This window comes from Bos taurus, chromosome 3 (genome assembly GCF_002263795.3).
Source record: "Bos taurus isolate L1 Dominette 01449 registration number 42190680 breed Hereford chromosome 3, ARS-UCD2.0, whole genome shotgun sequence".
NCBI classification, from domain to species: Eukaryota; Metazoa; Chordata; class Mammalia; order Artiodactyla; family Bovidae; genus Bos; species Bos taurus.
Window position 1 is genome coordinate 105,416,429 of NC_037330.1, and position 25,218 is coordinate 105,441,646.

Consider the following 25,218-nt stretch of genomic DNA (forward strand, 5'->3'; position numbering starts at 1 on the left):
CCTCATCGCGCCGTCCTCAAGGGCTCCCAGAGTCAGATAGGTTCGCGGGTGAACTGATCAAACCACGCATGTCACCTTACAGAGACTCAGTTTCCTCATCTGGCAAATGGGGAGGGAAGATACACGGACCATCGGGAGCTGGTCGTGAGGACTAAATTAAATGAGAGGAATCATGAGGTTGGCCACAGTGAACACAGTAGACAGTAGATATTATTATCTTGGTTGATAATGATGATGATATTGAACCCTTAGCACTTCTCCACCTCTACCCACAGCCAGAGGAGCTGTCTACCAATGGGGAACATTGGAGCTGGCAGGTCTTTCCCTCCCCTCGCTTCCTTGGGACTTCCCAAAGCCCCACATTATAAAGAACTGAGGCCAGGAAATTTCTTGTGAGGGGCTCAAAGTCACAGGTAAGTGAAAAAGACTAGGGCCTGAGCCCGGGTGCTGCCCCCAGGCCCCAGGGTCATCATGGAGATGGGTGGTCCCTGGGGTTGGGACCATGGTTATTGAACCCCCCTCCTCAATGTTCTGAAGATGGGTGCTAATGCCAGGTGAGCTGGAATGAATGAGTGGGTAATGGAGAGAGGCCCCACTCCTGGGCATCCAAGGGCATGGGCCAAAGAGCCAGAGGGGGAACATCAGGGAAAAGTATAGTTTCTAGGCCCCAGCCCCCCATGATGTAAGCTCCATGAATGAAGCGACTTCTCTATCTTGTTCACCACTATCTTTCCCACACCTCACACAGGGCTTGGTGCATGAGCAGATTATCAATAAATATTGGTTGAGTGAATGAATGAATGAACAGGTTCCCTCTTACACAGCTGTGGGCTTCCACTTGCCACCTATCTGGGGAGATGGGTGTAGGAAGAGGTGCTCCTCTCCCCAGCAGAACGGTGAGAGAAAGAGGCAGAAACCAAGACAGAGCAAAGGAGGACACAGGAGAGGAGGTTCCAGAAGGCAAAGTTGAAACCAACTCTTTCTTCCCAGCCCCTCACTCCTGTCCTGCCAAGCACTCACCTCATTCCTCCTCCCTTCTTCCCTCTTCACTGACCACCATGACTCCACTCCATCCCCATCCTCACCCCAGTTCAATTACCCCTTCAGTCTGAGTACCCCTCACTGATTTACCTCCACCTGAGGTTCTCAGCCCAGAGTTTGAGGCTGTACACACACTAGGCATTGCCCACACTCCACCCTTCCATACCCTATTTCTACCTTGGTGACTTTTGTGTTCTCTCCTCTCCTCAGGATGGTCCCCTTTTTCCCCCAAGAATCCCTGATCTGCTTTGAGGAATACTTGCTCAGCCCCTGGTTGGGATTCCTGGCCCCCTCTGAGGACCCCAGGATCCCTTTGTGCAGAGACAGTTTCTACCTCTGTCCACTCCCAACCCACCAACAACAGCTCATTAGGATCTATCCATCAAGGGTAAAGCCGGTTCTGACTCTTCCACATCTCCCAGGCTGGCCAAGTAGAAGCTCAGACAGTATCTGGGAGGAAACAAGAAGACCCAGGTCTCCAGGGCCTTGAGCATCCGTGAGACAGGAATTTCCCACTGTCCTCTGCAGCCTGAGATTTCTGGGTAAGGGCACCTTGGCGTTCCTACAGAGGTGGGTGGATGGAGGGAGAGCCAATGCAAGTCCATCTTGAACACTGGTGGGACTGGGAAAGAGTACAAATGGAGACCCACACACTATAAGAGCCAACAAGCTGTTAAATAAAATACGTTCTATCCTTCCTGACATATTCACCTTCGTACCGATCTGGAAGGCCAGGTTTAAAATCTTTGACTCCTTGGTGTCCCATGCTAGAATCTGGCAGAGAGGGGACAGCCAGCCCCTGCTCCCCTCCAGTGCCCAGCCCCTGGTGTGCCCTCTTCTCCTCCCACACTGGGCTCATTCCTCACTGGAAGGGCCTCGGGTACATTCCTGTGGCAGCTCAAGCCTGCTCTGATCTACACTGGCTGCAAACATTTGCTCTTGATGCTAGGAGCACTCACACAACACTGGACCTTGGGCTGGTGAACTAGTAAAGAGGCCTGTGCTAGCCCTGAAATGGGAACTCCAGGGTCCCCTGAAGTGTGTTCTAGAATAAGGAGGGTCATGCATAGGCTCCAGGTTGGTGGCATGCAGGGCCATAGAGGCTGAGTGGGCAGAAGTCTGGACCCCCACCCTTGATTTCACCCAGAGCAGCTCAGCTTTAATGTATTTGTATATTGTACTCCTGTGTCACATTTCCTTTAAAGAATCAGATCTACTGCTTAAAAGTTTGTACCATCAGGACCCTTTCCCCCTGCTGAACTGTGGGGAAGCTGAGGTTACAGGGACCACAGTCATACAGCAGTTTAGAGCAAAGGCAGAGCTCCATCCCAGGACTCCCACTTCCTCCGCAGGCCCTGGCCTTCATGAGCACATTTCTGATCAGTAAGACCCAGTGCCTCTAGCAGACATGCCACTGGGAGGTGGTGAGTGCCCAGTCCCTAGTGGGGTTTAAGCAGGCCTGCTGCTGGGCCCTCCTGCCTTGACAGGGGCTGGACCCTCCACTCAGAACGCTCAGTTCAGGAGTGGATTGAGAGGCCAGAACAGGCCTGAGAAGGAGAGGGAGTCCTGGTATAAATAACCGTGGGGGGCCGAGATGTTTGGGCCCGTCTCCTGGGAGACGGCTGTGTTTACCGCCCAGCGAGGGGGGGGCACGGCCCACACATTTGCCTCCCTGACTTGTAGCCAAATTTCTCCAGGAAGGGGTGGCCCAGCATTAGCCCCAAACACTCAAAACTCTGCACCCTGTCAGGTCCTCTCCCTAACTCTGCCCCAGCCTGGGCCCCAAACCTCCCTGCCATTGCCCCATCCTTGAGCCCCAGATGCTGCATGGCGCTGCATCTCCACCAGTCACAGACACCCCAGCATCTGCCCCCATAGGTCCCAACTCGGCCTCAGTTGGTGTGGGGGTGGGGCGGGGAGCATGGGCAGGGCAAGGCGAGGCCCCAAGCAGAGGAGCCAGGCACTTGTCAGGGATTTGAGCTGGGGCTGCTGGGCATGGAGGGGTGGCGGCCAGGGACAAACCTCTCCCACGGCCCTGGCCAAGACGGAAGAGGGCTGCAGCCCCTGGATTAGAAAAGTACAAATCCCTCTCCCCACCCTGTGCCCACCCCATGCCTGTCATGTGCAAGGCATTAGATGGCCAGACTCCAGCGTGGGAGGGGCTGGCAGGTGCCCTGTTAGTCATGCCATGACCAGCTCTTCTCTCCAGCTAGGCAGGCCACGAGAAAAAAACCTTGATGCAGGAGGGCAAGTGGAAAGGTCCCTTCCCAATGGGGCAGCAGCTGCAGCCTGGCCCAAGCACAGAAGCACAGGGGTTGATGCTAGCTGAGTTCCAGCCTGCCAGCCAGCCTAACTTCACACACACACACACACACACACACACACACACACACTTTGGCCAACCAACGGACGGAGCCTGCTTGGGACACCAGCTGCTTTTCACTGAGAGCTCAAAATAGGACCCGTGTCCATCAGAGGTCCTAGACAGGTGCCCAGACACCTGGGCTCCAGCCCCATATCAGCCACTTCTCAGCTGAATGCCCTTGGGCAAGTCACTTCTCCTTCCTGGGCCTCAGTATAAAAACAGTGTAATAAATATCTTCCTCCAGCATTGTGAGAATTCAGTGAGATTCATTGAGTAAACATTGATTAAGCCCCATAATGCACTGGAGAATGGCAACCCACTCCAGTGTTCTTGTCAGGAGAATCCCAGGAATGGGGGAGCCTTGTGGGCTGCCATCTAAGGGGTCGCACAGAGTCGGACACGACTGATGCGACTTAGCAGCAGCAGCAGCATGATGGGTCAGGCATGCCTTAAAGCCTCAAATGGGAGAGGTGATGCTCTTCCCAGTATGAGGTAGCATTTTGGACCCCAAGGCCGAAGCTCAGAGATGTGAAGAGACCTTCCCAAGACCACACAGAGGGGACATGAGCCCAGGCCAGCGCTGCTGAGAGGTTTGCACTGGCTCTTCATTATTGATGGGGACAATCGGGACTCTTGGGCTAAGCCTGTGCTCTGCCACTAGCCTAAGTTTGTTGCATGCCCTCTTCTGGGCCTCAGTTTCTGCATCAGTAGACTGAGGGGGCTGGGTGGGGTCAGTGATTTCCACACCCTAACTGGCAGACAGGGAGCAAGGAGTTCAACAGGCTAGGCCTTGTGGGCTCTGCCCCTTTCCCCCGGGTACCCCACCATCCACTGGGCTAAACTCGGGTGCTCTTGTGGGGCTGTTCTAAGATCACTGTTCTGGGGACCCCCACAGACCCCAGACCCCCATCAGAGCCTGCACCTACCCACTCTGCTTCCAAGGCCTCCCTCCACTCATTCACACACACCTTCCCCCAGGCCAGGCTTTGCATAAGCAGCTGAACTTTCCATACAGGCAAAAACCCTAGGGCTTCAGGCCAGGTCCAGCCCGGCCCTGGCAGGGTTAGTGGGCAGCTCCAGAGGAGCCGCTCAGATGGCTGGGCCGTGAGGGGAAGGCAGAGGGAAAGAGAGGCCAGGCGGGTGGCAGCCCCAGAGCGCCCCACGGGAGTCCGCCTCCCTTGCTAGACCCAGAGGGGCGTTTCTCAGACACCAATTTGCCCATGGCACTCCTGTCCCCAGTTCTTTCCTGAGGCCAGTCTCCTCCAGGAAGTCTCCGCTCCTCAGCCTGCAGTTCTCAGCCTGGCCTCACTCACGCTCCAGCCTCTCGTCTGCACACCTCCTGCGCCGTCCAGGCTCCCACTCTCCTGCCCTCTCTCAGTTCTTTGCAAAGGTCACGTTCAGCCCCACCTCAGGGCTTTGCCCATGCTAGTCCCTCAGCCCAGAATGCTGTTCCCTCCTCCTTTTTGCCTGGTTGACTCTGACTCCTCACGTTTCAGGTCTCCACTGAAACCTCTTCCTCTGGGAAGCCTTCCCAGTCACCGCCAGTTTGGGGCTGGGTTCGGCTCCTCTGAGCTGGGCCCCCACAGGATTCCACCCAGACAGCTGCCAGCCGCCTGGCACATCTCCTGCCAGGGAGCAGGGGAGAATCAGATTCATTGCTCTGTCCCCAGCTCTTGGGATAGGGCCTGGCCCCTCAAGGACTGCCAGGCAAGGCTTCCCAAATGAAAGAGCAAGAAAGTGTAGAACTGGGGTAGAGACAGAACCTGAACTTTAAGGCTCAGCTGGTCCTTGCAGCAGCCTCCCAGCAGGCAGGCCCATGGGGGCCAGTTAGGTATGCATGTGTGTGCTCGGTCACTCAGTCGTGTCCAGTTCTTTGCAACCCCAGGGACTGTAGCCCGCCATGGGATTCTCCAGGCAAAAATACTGGAGTGGGTTGCCTGAGCCATCAGGGAAGCTCCCAGTTAGGAATAATCTGGTGGGAAAGATGAAGGCCTCTAGAGCTAGATTCTGGGGTTTGACTGACTCCTGGCCCCAGAACCTATACTCACGCAAGTTACTCAACCTCTCTGTGCCTCAGCCTCCTCATCTGAAAAATGGGCATAACCATAGGACCTACCTCCTCTGGTCACTGAAAAAGTGAAAGAAAAACCAGCAAGTCCTCAGAGCAGTGTCAGCACACAGCAGGTCCTCCATAAGCACAGGCTCTTATTACCTTTATTATTATTGGGAGGCCCAGCAACAGGGGAGGCTGAACCTCAGAGAGGGAAGTAACTGCCTGAAGTCACCCAGCGAGATGGTGTGTCTTGCTTTCCCAGCCCAAACCACACTCCCCGTGTATACTGCAAGTGTCCTCCACCCTGGCTTGCCCACTGGGGCCCGGTGAACCTGCTTCCACCTTCTCACATCACAGAGGCCCTCCCACTCAGGCTTCAAGTCGGTCCTCCTGGATACTCACCACTTAGTGGCTGTGTGACAGGGCACATGCTGACCATTTAAGCTTCAGTATCCTCTCCTATGGACTTCCCTGGTAGCTCAGCTGGTAAAGAATCTGCCTGCAATGCAGGACACCCTGGTTCGATTCCTGGGTTGGGAAGATCCCCTGGAGGAGGGCATGGCAACCCACTCCAGTATTCTTGCCTGGAGAATCCCCATAGACAGAGGAGCCTGGCAGGCTACAGTCCATAGGGTCACAAAGAGTCAGACACGACTGAGCGATAAGCACAGAACAGCATCCTCCTCTATATAATAGCGTAATGACAGTGCCTACCTCCAAGGGCTCTGAAAAGGATTAAATGAAGTACAGTAGCATGTGGAAAATACCCCACATCTGGCACCACACCCCATACAAGTTAGACTATGAAACTCATTAGTATATGAAAAACGTTAGAACTCTGGGTCTCTCAGCCTGGCCCCAGTAAGGTTGTCATAGAGAACCCCCCCACCTTGCCCCAAGGCCTCCAGCTACTCTGCAGGGGCTCCTGAGGAAAGGAACTGCCAGTCTGGAATACATGCTCTTCAGGCCAGGGTGAGAAGAGGGAGCATGCGCTGGGGAGAAGGGAGGGTAGAAGTACAGGAGGCCCTCTGTTCCTCACAGCACTTCATAGTCCATGAGGCACTTGATGCTGGGGGCAGGCAGAGATGATAATTGTCCTTCTCCATGGATGATGGGAAGCAAGAGCCTGAGCGAGGCTGAGTCACCTGCCTGAGGTTACACAGCCTTTAAGAAGCAGAGGTGGGCACCGTTCCCCAGCCTGCCGACTCTGGGTTCAGTGTTCTTTTAACTGAGGGGCAAGCCCTGATCCTGGGTGACCTGCCCCATCCTCCGTGCAGACCAGTCTTGGCAAGAGCCCTGGCTGGTCCTCGCTGTACTCCAGGGCAGGCTGGCCCGGAGGCCCAGGAGAAACAGAAAGGGCAGACTGACAGCCGCCCCCCAGCCCTCTAATCCTTCCTTTCCTACCTGGACTCCTCCCACTTCCGGTCCCAATGCTCAGACCGGAGGAGGCAGGATGGCGCCCAGACTCAGGGATTTCACGCACGGGTAGAATTTTCAAAAACAATTTAGGGACTGCATGAGGTTGTCAACTTTTTTATTTCGCCAAGTAAGGACATTCTTTAAAAAATTCCCAGGCCCATCATTTCATAAGAGAAAGGACATAATCTCAGACTAAATGACAGTCCTTTAAATGGAATAAGTTTAGCTTTATGAAAAAGTCACCACGTTGTCCTTAGTTCTCTCAGCTTTGCCTGAGGTCACTGAAAAAAGCCTGGGTCTGCTGACGCATGTGAGACTCCTTTGGAGCTTGGGCTTGGGAGTCACACAAACACGGGCTTGAGTCCTGACTCCACCAAGTCATGTCACTTGGGGCACATGATTCCCGCCTTCTGAGCCTCGGTTTCCTACCTGCAAAATGGGAACATGAATACTGCTGCCACATAGCAGTACCTGGGGAGCTAAGTGGTCTCATGTTTGCAGAGCCCTAGTTCTGAGAAGAGATCAATCAAGCCCGGGCTCCCAGCCAGTGGTGCCTCCCTGACCTGCCTATGGCTCTCCGTCATCCACAGGGTAAAGCCCACCTTTATAGCCTGACCCTCAGGGCCTTGGACACACGCGACTCTGCAGATCCTGGGGCGAAGAGGGTAGAGGGGCAGACTACCACCTCAAAGCCTTTTCTCTAGCTGTTGCCGCCACCTGGAGCGCGTTCAGGACAAAAATCACAAGCATTTCCAGCTCACTGCCTGCACCCAGAGGACCTAGGGGTCCTTTTTCCACTCCTCTCTAATCAGCAAAACCCTTCTCATCCTTACAGCCTGCCTCAATGTCACCTTCATTCCCTGGCTCAGCAAACATTCACTGATTACCAACCCAGAACTGTGGTCAACCCCCACCACCGAGAGGAGCCCAGAACACACAAGGGTGGGTGAGTAGAGCTCAGGGGTCTCTGAAGGGCCCCCAGTCAAGCTTCAGGTGGAGCGTGCAGTGATTCCAAGGAGAAGTGGTGGTTCAAACTGGGATTTGAAGGAAAGATAGGAGTTCTCTAGATGATGGGGTGGGCGGGAGAGGGGAGGGAGTTTGAGGCAGAAGGAAAAGCATCTGGAGTATTAAAGGCACACCTGGGCGCACTCCAAGCTGTTTCTTAGGCGAGGAGCCAAGGATGCTTGAGAAAGGGCTTCCTGACTTGGGCCCTAGGGGTAGAGAAGTCACTGCTGGGGAGGGGAGGGGAGATCTGGAGACAAATGCCAAGCCTTAGGTTCCTTGGGGATGAAGAGGCAAGGGGTCCACAGGAATCTTAGGAATGAAACTGCAGAGTGGGAGGCTGTCATCACAGAGGTGACCACCGCCCCAAGTCAGAGGAGTATGTGAGACACACCCTCACCCACACAGAAATTGTACATGGAGAGGAGGACCCAAGACAGAGCCCCAGGAGCCCTGATATTCAAGGAGCAGAAGGAGGAGGCAGCTGACAGAACCCTGGGAAGAGCCCAAGGGAAGGGCCTGTGCGAGCAAGGAGGCAGCAGGGCAAAATCCCAGGGGCCACATCCTGGGTTCAAATCCTGTTTCAACAACTTATTAGCTATATTGACTTTGGGCCTTACTTTCCCTATCTGTAAAATGGGGCTAATTTATTTTTCAACAAAAAGGAAGACAAAGGGCATGGGGTTGGGGGGAGAGGCATGGTTCATGTGTTCCTCTTCCATCCTGTGTCTCTCCCACCAGATGGTTACCAGCCCCCAGAGGCTGGAAGATTAGATGAGTAAATGAAATCAGGGACTGCCCCCAACTCTCAGAGGACAGGGTGGAACTGGCAGGCAGCTTCCCTCTGTTCTCAGCGACTTTGGCATGACTCTCATCTATTGCGGAGGGGAGGTGGAGAAGGCCCCAGGTGTGCTGGGTTCTTCCTCCTGGCCTCAGTTTCCCCAACTGTGAAGTGAAGCCATGACCTGCTTGAGCTCAGAGGCACTTCTGGTTTTGATGCTCTGTGGCAGGAGGAAGGGTGAGGGGAGAAAGGCCTGTTCCAGACCTGCTGGTCTTGCCCCAGGGAAGGTGGTCCCACACAGGTCTGGGGCCCCATTGTCCCCAGGGCCGGGTCCTTCCAGAAGAGGGTGGCAGCCGGGCCAAGCAGGGCAGGAGCAGAGGCGCCGGGATTGTGCTGACAGAGCAGTTCCTTCTCCCTTTTTCTCTCCCTACCCCTCCCCTCCCAGGGGACAGCGAAGCCCAGCAAAAAATAAACCCAAAGACAGTGACCTGGACGGGCCTGAGGCTCCCAGGGAGGAGCAGCAGGGAAGCAAGGATGGAAGAGAGGTAGCCTGTGGCCACCCTCCCTAAACGCTCAAGGGTGCCTGATCTGTTCCTCCCCCGCCCCCAACAGAGGGGCTCAAGCAGCTCCATCCACTCTCCTTCCATCACATTGTGAGGGGCCACTTGCTTGATGGGGACAATGAGCAGAGTAAATCTTGTCCAACCCAGCCTGAGATGGGCTCCCCAGCACTGGAAAGGGTACCCCAGGGAATCTCACTCTGCCTCCTGGTGTGGAGCAGTTAGTCCTTCCTGCTGTCTGACCTCCATCTCACCTGCTTCAGTGGGTCCATTTATCTCCAGCTCCCCCCAACTTCCCCAGCTGCCTGGCCTGGATGTCTGAGGAGTCTCAGGAGAAAGTCTTCCCCAGATTTCCCTGCAGGGATTAGGGAGGCCCCCTGGGCTGGAGACCCCACTCCACCCACCGCTCCCCAAATCTCAGAAAGGAAAGAATCGCTGAATCCCTGCTCCCTCGCCTCCCTCCCTCAGGCACTGCCCACGGATTCCCAGCTCAATTAGTCTGCTGCCTGGGGCTGCCCCTCCTATTCTCACTACCCCCCAGGTGCCAACCCCCAGGGAAGGCAGATCCTGCCTGAGGGACAAAAGTTGCCCAGAAAACCTGGAGTCCTGCAGTGGGGGCTTTATAGGGGCCCCAGAAGTCTGATCAGCACCCTCTCCCCAGCCCCTCAGGGTCCCCGCTGGAGGCAGGCAGTCTTCTGAGTGCCCTTCTCAGTGCAGCCCACTCCTGGGCGGGGGGGCTCAGGGAGAATGTGCTGGAGAACTCCCACCACCCTGCACCCTACAAGGCTGAAGGTCTGAGACAGAGGCTCCTCCCATTCATCCAGAGTCCCACTGTGCCAGGCAGCCCTTACCAGCCCACTTTCCCGTTTAGCCCCATTTTACAGAGGGGGACAGTGAGGCTCAGGGGCTGGGGTGGAGTAGGGGGCAGGCATCCTCCCAGCCAAGTGTTGGGACTGAGACCTCTCAATCTCCTTGGGGATGCCCTGTGCCTATCCACAGAACAGCAAGCTCAGGAGAGAGCAGGGCAGGGGCAGGGGCCGGGGGCGGGGGGGGCGGCCCTCCCCTCCCTGCACATGCCCCTGGGTCCCACAACTCCACTTCTGCCTGCCTGGGGCCAGGCTAGCTGCAGGGTTTGACCTCAGCTGTGCAGTAACACTCTCATGGATGCCCTCCTCTTTGTATGCACGCAGACAGGCACACACCTCCACCCTCTCTGGGAGCCCCTGAGAGAGGAGGCAGGAAAGCCCAGTGGTCCAGACAGACTCTACAGCCTCCTCACTGGACAGCCCCCACCACCACCGCCAGGCTGGGGCAGACATGCTCGGTCTCCCTCTGCCTCCCCAGACCTGGTACAGAGTTGACGCTCTTTAACTCTATGTGTCAAGTGAAGGAAGGAACTGTCAGTGAGATGCTAGGCACCCAGCTTGGCGTCCTGGAGCCACCATCTCACTAGCTGCAGGACCCTGAGCAGGTGTGTGACGTCCCCTCACCAGCCCCACTTTCCTCGAGTGGGCGTGAGCATAACTGGTGCCCAGCTGATGTAATGGTTGAGAGGGTTAACAGAGAGAGTGCCGCGGAGCATTCCTCAGACGCCCACAGACACGTCCTCAGGCTCCCCGTGCCGAGCTGCTCACCCCGCAACCCAGGGGAACGCAGCTCCTGCTCTGTCCTGGGGAACACCCAGATACACTCACGGTGCCGACAAGGACATCCATCAAACATCTCCCTGGGGAGGAGCGCGATGACAACAACAACAATATAATAATAATGGTGATACTCAGGTGCTCCCCCTCACTTGGCCCTGACAGTTCTAGAGGCAGGTATTATGCGTCCTATTTTTTTCTGATGAGAAAACAGAAGCTCAGAGAGGTTAAGTAACTTGCCCAAGGACACATAACTGCCAAGAATAGAAGGAGAAATGAACCCGAATCTGGCAGACTCAGATCCCATACTCTTAACCTCGGTGGGGCAACCTCTGGGGAAATGAAAAGTTCCCCCTATTCATCCATCTCAGCCCCACAACTGTCAAACACTCAGAATTCCCTGCCGGGGCCCCATAGCCCATAAGAAGGTTGGTCCTGGCCAAAGACCCACAGGTGTGCATGGGGGCGGAGGAAAGGAGCTGAGAAAACCTCCAGCTGGCTTCTCCAAGTCTGGAGAAGTTCCCCACATGGCCTCCTCTGGGTCTGCAGAGCCCTCCTCTCTCCCTGTTCCCCAGGCCATTTCAGCTCCCTTGACTGGCTCTGAGAACCTTAAATTTATCACCCACTCAAAGTGCTGCCATCAGCCTAAGAAGAACCACCTCTTGAAACTCTCCTGGCTCCAACATTCTGAAAATATAGATATCTGCAGCAACAGACACTGAAGTTAGACATCCAGCAGGGCTTCCTCGATGGAAAGAATGAATGTACCATGGAGCTGGGATAGGGTAGTAGACAATAAGAGATCCAACATGCTCCAGTGACCCCTCAAGGAGAATGTGGAAAGGAGGGAGCAAAGGAGTGGAAGGGGAAGGGCGAGAGAGAGAAGAAGGGCTGGAAGGCTAGCAGGATAGCCTCTCCACTTCCCTTCTTACAAAGACCAACCTAAAGGACTGAGACTGAAAAACAGCAGTACAGAAAATGTGGGTCACAACCCAAGACTTTCGCCATTGCAGGGCCAAGTTCTTGGAGCAATCTTCCTGATCAGCTGAGCGATGAAAAATAGTATCTAAAATCCTGATCTGGGACTTCCCTGGTGGTCCAGTGGCTAAGAATCTGTGCTCCCAATACAGGGGGTCTGGGTTCAATCCTTAGGCAGGGAACTAGATCCCACATGCTGCAACTAAACTAAAGATCCCGCATGCTGCATTGAAGATCCTGTGTGAGGTGCAGCCAAATAAACAAAAGCATTCAAGTCCTGATCTAAGAGGCAGAAGGCCTCAGTTCCAGGCACAGTTCTACCACCAACTCATCAGCTGTGACCTTGGGCAAGTGCCTGCCCCCTTCTGTGACTTAGTGAACCCAGCAGTGCACCACAGGGCCCTTCAGGAGAAGCAAAGCCTGGCAAAGTGCTAGGAAGTCAGCCACCCCTTCCACATGGGTCTGGGGCTGCCCAAGGCAGATGAAGAAACACACACAGACCCATAAGGGCACCCTTGCAACTGTGGACAGGCAGGGGCAGAAAACTCAGGAGATGGGACCGGCTCTGCCCTGCGCAGACCCAGGTGTGTGTCTGTGAAGACAGAGAAAAGGTGGGAGCAGCTGTGATTGGACTTCTTTGCCCTGGATGTGTGCTGGGTGTGCTCTTATGACATCCATGGGCAGGTGTGTCCAAGTTGCCAAGAGTGCGTGCGTGAGACAGACCGATGGGCATATAGTGGGGATGTGTGTGTGCAGAACTGTTGCCATGCACAACCAAAGTGTGACTGCATGTGCGAGGCCGGGCAATTGCCATCCAGTTTCACAAAATCCTGCCACTGCCCGCCTCCCTATCCCCCACTGCCTGTGTGCTAGGGACACAGGGACAAGGGCGCAGGAGCACAGCTTCTGAGCAACCCAGGATTGGGGTGCAGGCTGGAGGCGAGGTGCAGGAGGAAGACAGTGCGGGCAGCCCCGGCTCTGGGCTGAGGCTCCTCCACGCCGATTGCAGGACCTCTCCTGAGCCTCAGTTTCCTCACCAGCACGAGGAGGACACCAGCACCCACCTTGCCGGGTTGCTGAAGGACACAGCGACAGTGGTTTATAGAGGACGCTTAGCTCGGTGCTCGGCACATAACTGATGATCCACACGTGATCAGCAATTTCAGTTCAAACTTCAAGAGCCAACCCAGGCAGCCTCAGGGAGCAGTGGGGAGACCCTGCACAGGGAGTCAGGAGTCTTCGGCTCCAGCCCTTGCACCTGCCACTGATCTACTGTGTGATGGGTCTCCAGAGCCTCGGTTTTCTCATCCACAAAATGGGGCTGTCAAAATGTGTGGCCCCATCTCCCAGGGAGGCCGGTGGGCTCTGGGCACCCTTTGCTGGCCATGTTCTTTCTCAGACAGTCAGGGTGGGGGGGGGGTACGCCGGGGTTGGGAGGCTGAGGGCTTCGGGAGCTGCCGCTGCCTCCTTCCCTCCCCATTCCCACAGCTTCTGACCCCAGGGACAAGGCTGCCGGAGGATGTTTACAGAGTGTAAACCTTCACTTAGAGAAAGTTCGTGGGGCAGCTGGGGGCTGGGAGCTGCAAGAGTCCCACAGCAGCGCAGCTTGGACTTGCCCCTTCCAGCCTCTGACTTCAAAAGGGAGGCCGGCGTGGCCCTTGGCAGCGGGCAGCAAGGAGCAAAGATCCCTTCCAAGGGCTCGGAAGCAGGATGGGCAGTGATGTCGTGTTTCTCAAAATCCAGAGAGCGGGGGCTGTGAAGAGTTGAGGGCTGAAATCAAGGCCTAGGGCCCAGGGGAGGAGAGTGGGGGCTTGGTGACAGGACCGAGGGCCTGGAGGGAGGCAGAAGGGCTCGCAGAGCTAGCAGTCTCTCTTTCTGGATCTCAACGAGAAGACAGGAGTCAGGGGGTTCCCACTTCCCAGCGGCTGCAGTCGCTGGCAGAAGAGGTGGAACTAGGGCTGGTCCTCTGGGCAATCGCCCACACCTCAGGGGCCAGAGAAGGTGCGGGTTCTGGGTGGGGCCCAGAGGGACCTGGCTGGCAGGTGTGAGGAAGGTGTGCCCTAGGGTGAAAGGGCCTGCTCACCTCCATTCCCTCCTCTCTGAGTCTTTCTCCCAGAGGCTTCCCTGCTGGGGCCTCTCCCACCAGGGCCCACGTCTCCCACAAGGGGGTCCTAGCTACCTGTGCACCCTGGACTCCCCTCGTTTGGGCTGCCTGTGAGGGTCACTGGGGATGGGGGAAGGATTTTGACCAAAAGTGGAACAATCGGAGTCGAAGTCCAATGGTAGGAAGCACTTCCTGGCTCGCGCAAGACCCTGCAGGGAGTGACCCCCATCTGGAGCTCCTCAAGAACAGGAGAGGCCTCCCAAGCAGCCCCCTCCCCCAAGCCCAATAATACCATCCATCCCTCACATTCCCGAAGGCCCCTGCAGCTCACCAAAGTCCTTCCCATTCATTGCTCATCCAAGTCGAAAGCCCACAAGGCTGGGGTTTCTCCCCACTCTGATGGCCCAGAGATCTAAAGCTCAGAGACCTGTGGCCATCAGCCCAAGACTGCACAGCATGCAAGAGGTGGGGTTCCTGACCCCTCAGCACCCCATGACCTCTAAGATGAATGACCAGTTCCCCGAGATCCCCAAACATCCGGACATTTTCATGCCGCATTTCATCTCCCAGAGCTCCCGAGAGATGCCTCAGCCTTGGGCTCCTGGGGACAAATGGTCAGAACCAGCCTGGTCCTGGCCAGGGCATTCCTGGCATCCAGAAAGGGCAGGATGTGGGGCAAAGGTACCAGCAGATTTAGCTCCTGGAGAGGAAGGAGCGGCCCCTCCAGAGGAGGGGAAGACAGTGTTGGCCAGAGGACATGAGGCGGGTCCTTCACCCCCAGTGACCTTTACAGGGGCTGAGAGGCCAGGCCTGGGGACTAAAGACCCCCACCTCAGAGCCCTAGCGCTTTCCCTAGGCCCAGCCTTGCCTTGGAAAAGTCATGTCCCTAGTGGGGCCCGCGGAGAGTCTCAGGCTCCACGAGCACCCAGGCTGTAGGGTGGGCAAGGGGATGTCAATGCAGAGGCTCTTAATTTGCAGTCCCCTGCACCCTCATGCCCGATCCCACTGTCCCTGCTACCCCAGCACAGAACCCGCAGCACTCCAACAGCGCTCTCTGCAGCGAAAAATTCACCCAGGCCCTCCCAATGGGCACTGGGGATTGGGCTACTCCTAACCACTGACCCTGACCCTAAGTCTGACCTCATGTCTAGAGCAATCTCAACTCTCTGCCCCACCCCCACCTGGCCCACCCGAGGTCCCTGCACCAAGCCATGGCTGTCATCCCCGCAGGCTGGCGCCGAGGTGCAAAAAAGGGAACATGCAGGCTTGAAAGAGCGCCCTTCCTCTACCCTCCATGTGGTCAGGGGGCTCCTTTGCCAGCATTTCCTCCCCTCCCGTCGGAAATTCTGTGGGCCAGTTAGGACTCGGCAGAGGCAGGCAAGCCGGCAGCAGCAGGTCAGGCAGAAAGACAGACCAAAGGCAGGTGGAAACAGACGAGCAGAAGAGTGAGAGTCAGGTGGATAGGCAGATGGACAGACAGGCACACAGATAACTGGACAGGTCAACAGAGGGGTGAAGACAGACTAGCAGAAGGAGAGACGGAGACACAGGACAACTCACACACAGACAGAGACTCTCTCTGGCAGAAGGACAGTCAGACAGGCAGAAGGACTGTAGGATAGTCCAGTGGACAGGCAAGGGGACCACCCCGGAGACCCTAAGACCAGAAGGCCCTCTCTGGGGGCAGCAGTAAGGGATTGTCTCTCTCTCTCGGGCACCTCTGAGCGTCCGAGCGACAGGCCCAGTCTTTCAACTGATATCTGCTGGGCCTCTCATGTTCCCGGCTGGGCCAGGCCGTCCCCCAAGACAGAGCTCTAAGCTGCCAAAATTCACTCTTTACATCCAAGAAGGGTCAGTGTTTTTGAAAGTTGTAGGAGCCTGGTGAAGGGAGGAGGGGGCCCGCAGCCTGAGTGTTTCCACACCTACCCCTCTCCTCTTTCTTTTCCCCTGGGGGTGCTCAGAGCCAGGCCTGGCTCTCCCTGGTGCGGCCGGGAGCTGGGCAGGCTAGCTGGCCGAGCCCACAGGGCAGGCGGCATGGCCCACTGCTGCCACGGGGAAGTTGAGGGTGGAAGGGAAGACGAGGGTGGAAGGGAAGACTGAGTGAAGACTCGCAGAAGTCAGCACATGCCAGTGTCAGAACTCTGGTGGCTCAAGGGGACTCCCAAACACCTATAATTGGGGGCCAGTGCTGGGGTGGAGTGGAGGTCGTCCCTGGAGAGGGACATCTCTGGGGCGAGCCCAGGTAGGAACCTACTGCAGCTACAGAGCTGTGGAGAAGGTGACAGTGTGGGAGGGCCAAAGGGTCCTCTGTGTCTGGGACACGGGGAGACAGAAGTGAGGAAGAGAAAAGAGGGAGCCACACTTTAGTGGCTCCAGATTGGAGAGAGATGGGGGACAATAAGCAGGATGTGGGGAGTACTTGGAACAGAGGAGCAGGGGTTGGAGAAAGGGTGGAAATAAGGAGTTGAGATGGGGGAGGTCAGAAGCCAGGTCAGGCAAGGGTCAGGACTTGGCGAGCGGGAATTAGGATCAGGCTGAAGGGGATCAGAAATCGGGCTCAGGTCTGGGGGCAGAGCGATGAGGGTCGGCCGGCCTCGGGGCTGGGGGACAGGAGGCGGAGCCAGGGCGGGGCGGCCGTCCCCCTCAGGGCCCAGGCTCCAGCAGGGGCCGCGCGGGGCGGCAGCGCGAGGGCGCGGCCGGGGACTCGGGGTCGCAAACTCACATGAAGACGTGGTAGACGAAGGCCCAGCCGCGGGGTCGCTCCAGCACGTTGTAGACCCAGTTCTGCAGGCGGCGGTAGCGCTTGTGCGCGGCGGAGGAGCGCTGGCCACAGGCGGAGCCCGAGCCCGAGCCTGGTCCTGGGAGGGGTGCGCCCGGCGGCAGGGGGCTGCCCAGGAGGCCCAGGCGACGCGGGGAGCCGCCCCCGCCCGCCTCGCCCCGCTCGCTCTGCACCGCCGTGAGCGCCACCAGCTCGGCGCGGGGGGCGTCCCCGGGCGGGGGGGCCAGGCCGAGCCGGCGCGGGGGGGCCTCGGCCATGGGCGGCGCCGGGCGGGAAGGGGCCGGGGCCCGGGTCCGATCCGGAGCGGGGGCGCGCGCGGGGCGCTCAGAGGCGCATGGCTCGGACCCGGGGCCGGCGGGGCGGCCCGGGGCGGGCGCGGTCGGCGGGGGTTAGGGGTCGGGCCGGGGCCGCTCCGGGGCCGGGGGCGGGCGCTCGGAGTCGGGGGGCCGACTGAGCCCGCGCTGACCGCCCGCTTCCCCGGCGACTGGGGCGGCTCTTTCCGACTCCAACTCTCTTATTACGCGCTCCATGCCGCTCGCCTTTCCACCTGCCGCCGGCGCGCCGCTCACATGTCAGCCTCCCCCGCCCCGCCCCGCCCCCGCCGCCCCCGCCCGCCCCGAGGCCGCCTTCCCAAATCGGGAGGGAGCGAGCGAGCCGGCGAAGCCGGGAGGAGGGAGGGGACGCGCGGGGAGGCGGCGGGAGGACGCCCCTGCCGCGCAGGCAGCCGAGTCGGGGCGGGGACCGGACCGCGTGGCGGCGGCCCCCGGGGGCCGGCCTGCGGGTGCGAGCCGCGCGCCGGGCTTCGCGGGGCTGCGTGGACCCGAAGGCCGGGCTGGGGGCGGGCGGGACGCCTCCGGTGTGGTCGCCGGAACGAGGAGTCGCTGCCGCGGTGGGGGACGCGCGTCCCGCGGAGTTTAGGTGCGAGTGGATGCAGACGTGCCCGCTGTGTGTGCCGAGTGGGTGGCTGTGGCTCCTCGAGCTGGTGGGGTTGAGTCAGGAGGGGCGGGGCGGGGGCACGAGGTGGATCGGTGTGCAGGGTCCCGCCCGCTGAGGGTGGCAGTGTCCCGAGGTGTGCCCCGTCGGCTGTGCCCGGTGCGCGTGGTGCGAGGTGTGTTAAGCGTGCCCGCGCAGTGTGTGGCGGGGCGCGCTCCTGCCTGGACGGCTTGCGCGCGTAGCACTGTGGGGCTCAGGTGTGTCTGCTTTCCCTCTCACCCACCGCACCTCTGCCCTTCCCTTCTTTAGGCTGCGGGAAGAGCCCCGCTTAGGCCACGCTGCTCCCAAAGTCTCCTCGGATCAGAGGGGCCTGCTCCGCACCAAGCCAGTCTGAAGCGCAACCTTGCCTCTCCTCCGGGTCAGGGCACGGTTCAGGGCACACGGGTGCTAGGAGGTGGGCTCTGAACCTGCACGGAGGCCAGACGGTCTCCCCCCGACCCCCTCGCAAAGGTTTACAGAATCCAACCCCAAAACGGCGAGACTTTTCCCCGCTAGAAAGTTCTTGGTGCCTGACCTACTCTGTCTAGCTTCGGGGGAGGCCCTTTCGTTCCCGTTAGCCCGCCTCGGTCCCGCCCGCGGTGGTCCTTTGTGTTTCCCCATCCTCCTTCCCTCTTCCCCCGACCAAAGCTTCGGCCCCACCAGCCGCTCCCTCCGCAGGCCCTGCCCCAGGGTGAAGCGCTTCCGCAGCAAACTCTTCCCGGTTCCTCCGGGAGGATCTCGGGGGACGGAGCCGAGCGGGAGGGGCGGCAGAGGGGGCGGGAAGGAGAGCTCGATTCTCAGCTGTCAGCAAAGGCAGCATTGATCTGCTGAGCACCAGTGGGGGAAGGAGAGAGAGGGAGAGAGACAGAGCTGCTGGCGGGCAAGGAGGGGGCTACAGAGAACTGGGGGTCCCCGACTGGGCTTGGCAGTCGGCTTGCACCCCTTCCCCAACAGTGACCGTTTTCCCTCTGCAAGACAGGGGCTGCCTTTGGGGGTCTAACCTGAATCTCTCTGGCTGTCCCTGGGGCCAGAGCCTGGTGCCCCCGGGGCAGGTTATGCCTCCTCCTGCCTGGTAGCTGGGAAAGGTTTCTGGACCCCAGGGCCCAGCTATGGCTGCACTGCTAAAGCTAGGTTAACCCCTCCTCTCTCCATGAGCTGAAGCTAGCATCCCTTAGATATGCAGCACTACCTTTACAGTCACTAGGGGACCTGACTGTGCTTCCCCAATCAGGGGCCCTGGGGGTAAGACTAAGGTCTGGGGACTTGAATGGTGGGAAGGAAGGCAGTTTTAAGGGATCTAGGGGGTTTCCTGGGGTCTTTTTGAGGCTCTTCTTCTGTGGCAGAAATGGCACTTGAACACACGCTCATCAAACCCCTTCCTTTGTGCTTCCCCGTGGCTCAGGTGGTAAAGAATCCACCCACAATGCGGGAGACCTGGGTTCGATCCCTGGGTTGGGAAGATCCCCTGGAGAAGGGAAAGACTACCCACTCCAGTATTCCAGCCTGGAGAATTCCATGGACTGTATAGTCCATGGGGTTGCAAAGAGTCAGACACAACTGAGCGACTTTCACTTCACTTCTTCCTCAACATCCAGAAGAGCTGAAATTGAGTCTGTTTTGGGAAAGCCGAGCATCAAGTGTGGCATCACCTCTGGATGCCACAGCTTTCTTCCAATTTGTGAGGAGCCCTGTCGGGAGAGAGGGTCTCCCATCCTCTCCCAACTCCAGCTCCAGATGAGCCTCTCAGAGGCAGCAAGAGGAAGAAAGAGACTGTGACTGTAGCTAGACGGATGGAAGTTAGATCTCAGGAAGAAGTTTCTTGGGGCCCAGAGGCCTGTGTCTCCTGCAGAAGCACATGTAGGGGGACAGGCCCACCGCTTTTTAAAGTGCAGAGTCATGTGAGAGTTTCCTGGTGGCCTAGTGGTTAGGATTTTGGACTTTTACTGTCATGGCCCGGTTCAGTCCCTGGTTGGGGAAGTGAGATCCCACATGCTGTGTGGCAAGGACAAATAATAATATTAATAAATAAAGTGGAGAGTCCTGGAACTTTTCCTAAGGAGTGGGGGATGGGGATGATGGTTCTAGGAGGACGTAAGGAAAGCTTAGTGTGTGTGTGTATGTGTGTGTGCACGCATGCATGTGTATGATCACCCACACATGGGAAAGTGAAGGAGGCAGAGGAGACAGTCCACTGCAGAGAGGACAGGTGGTCACTCTGAGGGTCACCCAGTGGCCTTCCTGCCCCATCCGGATTCCAGGACATGAGTATGACCGGAAGGAGGGCCTTTCCCCAGCGCAGCCTTTAGTGACTAAGACACTTTTCTGAGCCCACAGCTGTCTCAGGCGCGCTCAGTCAGCCTCCTGCTGGAGGTGAGGGAGGGGGGCAGGCTGTGGTTTCCCACCCTCCTCCCGCCCTCTCTCCCACCTGCTCCCTTCACCCCACCCTCAGCAGCTTCCTTCCCACTCACCCCCCGAAATCCCCACATCTCTTCCCAGTAACACTGCCCAGAAGACATTCTGCTCTGCCCTGACTCGCTCACTGTCCCACCTGGGCAAGTCCATGCCTGGCTCTGGGCTTCAGGTTCCCCACCTGTCCACAAGAAGGGGCAGGGCTCCAGGATCTTCTGTAATTCATCATTGTCACTTTCATCCATCAATGGAGCAAGTATTGATTGAGAGGAAGGGTGGGCAGGGAGAGAGCTCCCATTTGCTGAGCACCGACTGTGCCAGGCCCTGCTTCTGCTGGGACCAGAGCAGCCCTTTGCGTGTAAGAAAGCTGAGGCACAGAGAGGTGCAGGGACTCACCTAAGGATACACAGCCAGTGTCCAGAACTGCCTGTGACCTGTTCTCACCCCTGGCCGGCACCACACACTGTGCCCTGGGTACTGAGATCAGTGCTGAGGGGAACCATAGATGCCCCAATCTCTGTTCTTTAGGACTTATTTCTGCCAGGGGTTGAGACTCCCAGGTCTGAAAAGGTTGCAGTCTAGAAGTGGTAGGGACCTTCATTACGGGGCCAGGTTCAAGCCTGTCCTTGACTGACAACTTCAGGTCAACCCAAGGGTGCAGATTCCTTTCTGGAGTAGGAAGAGGGTTTTAAGCCAGTGGGTCTCAGGCTTTATTAACAATAGAATCCTTTTTTACAGACAGAATCTTAAAGTAGCACCCCAGTGGGTAAAGAGCATTGAAGCAGAGGTGCTTGGGTTGAGTCGGGGTGAAGAGGGTCGAGGTCGCACCCACCAGACCTCCTCCTCTTCTCTCTCCACACCCCAGAAACCATTTGGGTTTTCTTATGTATCTAAGTGTTGCCAGAAGTCAGATAAGGAGTGGTGTCCACTGGCAATGGCAGAGTTGGAACCTTCTTGGGGATGGGGTTGGGAGGACCTGGAGAGGTGCTGAGAAGTGCAACAAGTAATGCCTGCAGGTCGCATGAAGGAGGCCCAGAACTTCATGTAGGATGCCTTACCTGTATCGTCTGTTTCAGCACCCCAGCAGCCTCTGAGGTAATACTATTCACACCCCCATTTTACAGACAAGGAGACTGAGACTCGGTGAAGAGTCTTGCCTAGTAAATACCCCTGTGCTGTAGTGAATGTGTGTGTAGGTGAGGGGTGGAGTGGGAAAGGGGAGGATTTACAGAACATGGGGAGGAAGAGCAAGCTTGATGAGGGGGACACAAGGGACCTTGGAATGGGGGCTGAAGGGTCCGATTAGGCCTGATAGGAAACAGGGAGCCTGCGGGGGCTGAGCCTAGGCATGCCGCAGAGGCTGGAGCTCTGTAGGAGAGAGCTCAGGAAGGGGAGTTGGAGGCACAGTACTGAGAGAGATTGGCAGTGGGGGGCTGTGGGGAGCGGTAGAAAGAGCGCTGAGCAACAGGTCAAGTCTGGGCTTCCTGATTCTGCCTCTGGACTAGCTGGTGCCCTGGGGCACTTCACCTCTGCCCCAGTTTCTCTGGCTATCAGGAGGACTAAATGCAACAATACATGAAAAAGTCACAGCTGTGCAGGGAGCTGCACAAATGTGAACCGCCGATCTTACCGTTTTTCAGGCATGTGTTTGGATGGAGCCAGGAGATGCTGTGAGAATTCCCTCCTCCTAGCAGCCCTTCTCCTCGTGGGAAGTCTTTCCAGTAGGAATGGAGGGTTCTCAGGGGGTGACCCTATTGACCTCCAGGGATCCACCTCCACTGACAGTGGGAGGAGGAAGTGAGAGAAAGATCAAGCCTGCTTCCTTTTCCCACAGAGGACAAGAGACTGAGGCCACCTGGCAGGTAGAGGTGCTGGAGGGATCTGGGGAGTTTCTCTCCCAGCTCTGGGTGTGCCACTGAGCTGTCCCTGGCCCAGACCCCGCTGGTCTCCTGGGCCAGTCAGCTCAGAGCCACAGGAAGTGGGGAGGGAGCAGTGTCACTGAGCTCAGCGAAAGTGAACCCCCATTGATCCTCAGGGCTGGGGGGGGCCCATCAGGAGGAGACACTGAGGGTGAGGGGGTGTGGGAATGAAGGTCAAAGCCATCTCTCCTTGTGCTACTTCTCCTCAGCCTTCAGGATTTTTCCTCCGTGACCCCAACTCCTAGAAGACCATGCAGAGGACACCACCACCGTAGCCCTGTGGGCAGGCTCCGTGTTCTTAGTGAGAGCCACTGGGACAGTGGAATTCATTGGAAAATGAGGGGGAAGGATTTTTATGAGTTGCTGAGAATGCAGTGGGGAAAGCTTTCCTTCTCTCCTCTCCCATGGTCAGGAAACTTGAAGGAGGATTTAGGGAGGAAGAGGACGTGAACAGTAGGGATGGCAGATGGAGTGTCAGGGAAGGGGGCTCCAAAAAGGGATGAGACTGGGTGAGAGATGTAGAGGTTCAGAGAGGAGAACGGGGGCTCAGTGATGGGGATGGGAGGCCTAGAGAGGACTTGATTGGTCAAACTTGATGGAATACTTTATTAAAGTCCCTCCCCCTTAAAGAAGCAGATGTACAAGATTAATGCTGGATAACTAAAAACAAAAACACATATCCATGTTTAAAAGCAAGAATGCGAAATCTCTAAGGCCAGTAAATGAGAGGAGAGTCCAGTGGTGAGCAGGAGTTGAAGCTGTACCTCCGAGGAGGGATTCTGCATTGCAATGGGGTGGGACGCACACCTGTAGACCCCACTAGAGTCAGGCTCCACACTTAGTGCTTGGCCTGGGGAAGTGCTGCCTGCCATAAACAGGACTAAATTATCTCTGCCTGTTAACCACCTGACCTGGCTTTGGGAAGAAAGAATGCCCATAGGATTAGGATACCTTAAGCCCATCCACATGGATATGGACTCAGGATCTGATATTCATGCCATGCAAAAATCCAAAAAGACACATATAAGAACTAGTTTGGGGCTAGTGTACTTCTACAAGGCTTGGGCAGATACAGCTGAGAGGTCATACCATAGTGAAAGTGAAAGAGGCTCAGTCATATCTGACTCTTTGCAACCCCATGGAATTCTCCAGGCCAGAATACTGAAGTAGGTAGCTTTTCTCTTCTCCAGGGGATCTTCCCAACCCAGGGATTGAACCCAGGTCTCCTGCATTGCAGGCGGATTCTTTACCAGCTGAGCCACAAGGGATATCATAGAGTGGCCTCCAAATCCCAGGGTACAGTCAGGAAAATGTGCTGAAAATAGCTATCTCAAGGATAAACCACAACATATAAGAAATACACTGTCTTGAGAGACACCTCTCTCATGGGAGGATTCATATTTAAAGACCTAGACATAATGGAACAATCTGAAAGGAAGTTTAATATAGTTAAGATCGTTAAGAAGATAAAGGAAGGAATAGCATCCATAAAATAAGAATAGGAAGATATCAGACAGAAACATGTAGCAGTTATGAATAGTTATCTATAAATTTTAGAAATGAATTAATTTCACCAACATTCAGTAGATGGGTTAGTAGAGTAAATACAGCTGAAGAGAGAATAAGTGAATTAGAAGCTAGAACTGAAGAAATCCTCCAGAATGAAGCACAGAACGATAAAACAATTAGACATATGAAAGAAATGAGACAAAGAAAATTGAATGAGAAACTCTAGCATATATATTATTGCTTTCAGAAAAAGATACTGGAAAGAGTGACTAAGTTCTTTCCAGAAATAAGACATGAATTTCTAGATTTAAAAGTCCCAGACTGCCTCATAAGATATCTTTAAAAACAAAACTGTTACAAAAAATATACATGGAAAAAAGAAAAAAAAAAAAACCTGTATCTGGACACCTTGTCACCAAAGTGTAGAATAACAAGAATAATAATGAAATTCTAAAAGCCACCAGAAAGAAAAGATAGCTTGTCTACAAAGGTCCAATAATTGACTTGACAGTAAGCATCTCATCAGCAACAACAGATGCCAAAAGACAATGGAATAGTGTCTTCAGAGTGCTGAAGGCAAGTAATTGTGAACCTAGAATCCCACACGCTGCCAAACGGTCATTTAAACAAAGGGCAAAATAAAGACAGTTCGACACATTCAGTATCTTAGAAAGCTTCTGTCCCGTAGACCTTCACTGGAAGAGAAGGGCACAGGGCTTGGGAGCCCAAGAGGTGATGGGGCTGAGCTCCATTTCAGACCTCTCCTCAGCACCGGCCAGCCTGAGGAGCTCAGCCCAGCCTGGTGCAGCTGGGGCCCAGCTCAGGCTCTCCCCTCCTGAATGCCAGCCTGCTGTCTTCTTATCCCCTCAAGGTAGTGGCCCAGTACCCAAGCTGGGTACCACGGCCAGTCTGGCTCTGAGGGCCTTGCGGAGGCCAGGCCCAAGTTGCTCATGTGACCAGGTACTTGCCTGGCCCTCCACCCTGGCGTCCTCTCCTCCTGCGAGGTCAGCGCCACCTTACAGAGGCCTATAGATGGCTGGATCAGTGGGATAAAGGCTAGGTCCCGACGCAGGAATTGGAAGGCAGGGACTTCCATTCTCTGTAGGAAAAGAATCACTATCAGAGGGGATGACCCGTGGGGCTGAGCCCACTGAGATGAGAGGCTTCATGGAGCATCTGGCTCCACTCAACCAGTTGGTGCCCTTGGATAATTTCTCAACCTCTTTGAGCCTCAGTTTCTCACTAATGAGAATATCTACCTAATGAGGATGTGAAGATGAAATGAGATTTAATTCATCTAAATACCAAGCTTTAGATGTATTTTCCTACACAAAATTTTCTTAAAAGAATAATCACCATCAAATACCTCTGCCTAGCATATCATCAGTGCTCAACAGAAAATGGCCAGCAAGTGGAAAGTGATAGTGAGAGCCAATGAGCAGAGGGAAGAATGTGTGCAGTGCTGGAGGCCCTGTTTTCAGGGAAGGGTTTGTGTTCATGTGCTCGCTCATCAGTTGCTGTCATTCTGTTGCTGCCAGGCCCTAAGTTGCGCTCTGGAGGCACAGAGACGGCCTTGAACTGGAGAAGGACCATTGGTGAGGAAGACAGCCCAAACCAGAAAGCTCTAACAGACTGTTCAGAGCCTAACTGGTCTTGTGTTTGTTGTCCCCTCCCCACTCGTTCC

General features: G+C 56.3%; 1 protein-coding gene across 1 annotated transcript in view; it reads right to left on the bottom strand.

Moving 5' to 3' along the window:
- KCNQ4 (potassium voltage-gated channel subfamily Q member 4) overlaps positions 1–16,997 on the bottom strand; it is a 58,794-nt gene extending 41,797 nt beyond the window's left edge. Inside the window, exon 1 of the mRNA XM_024990216.2 lies at positions 16,669–16,997. Within this exon, the coding sequence (XP_024845984.1) occupies positions 16,669–16,982 (314 nt within the window). The 5' untranslated portion in view covers positions 16,983–16,997. The remainder of the gene's footprint in view (positions 1–16,668) is intronic.
- Between the last annotated feature and the right edge of the window lie 8,221 nt (positions 16,998–25,218).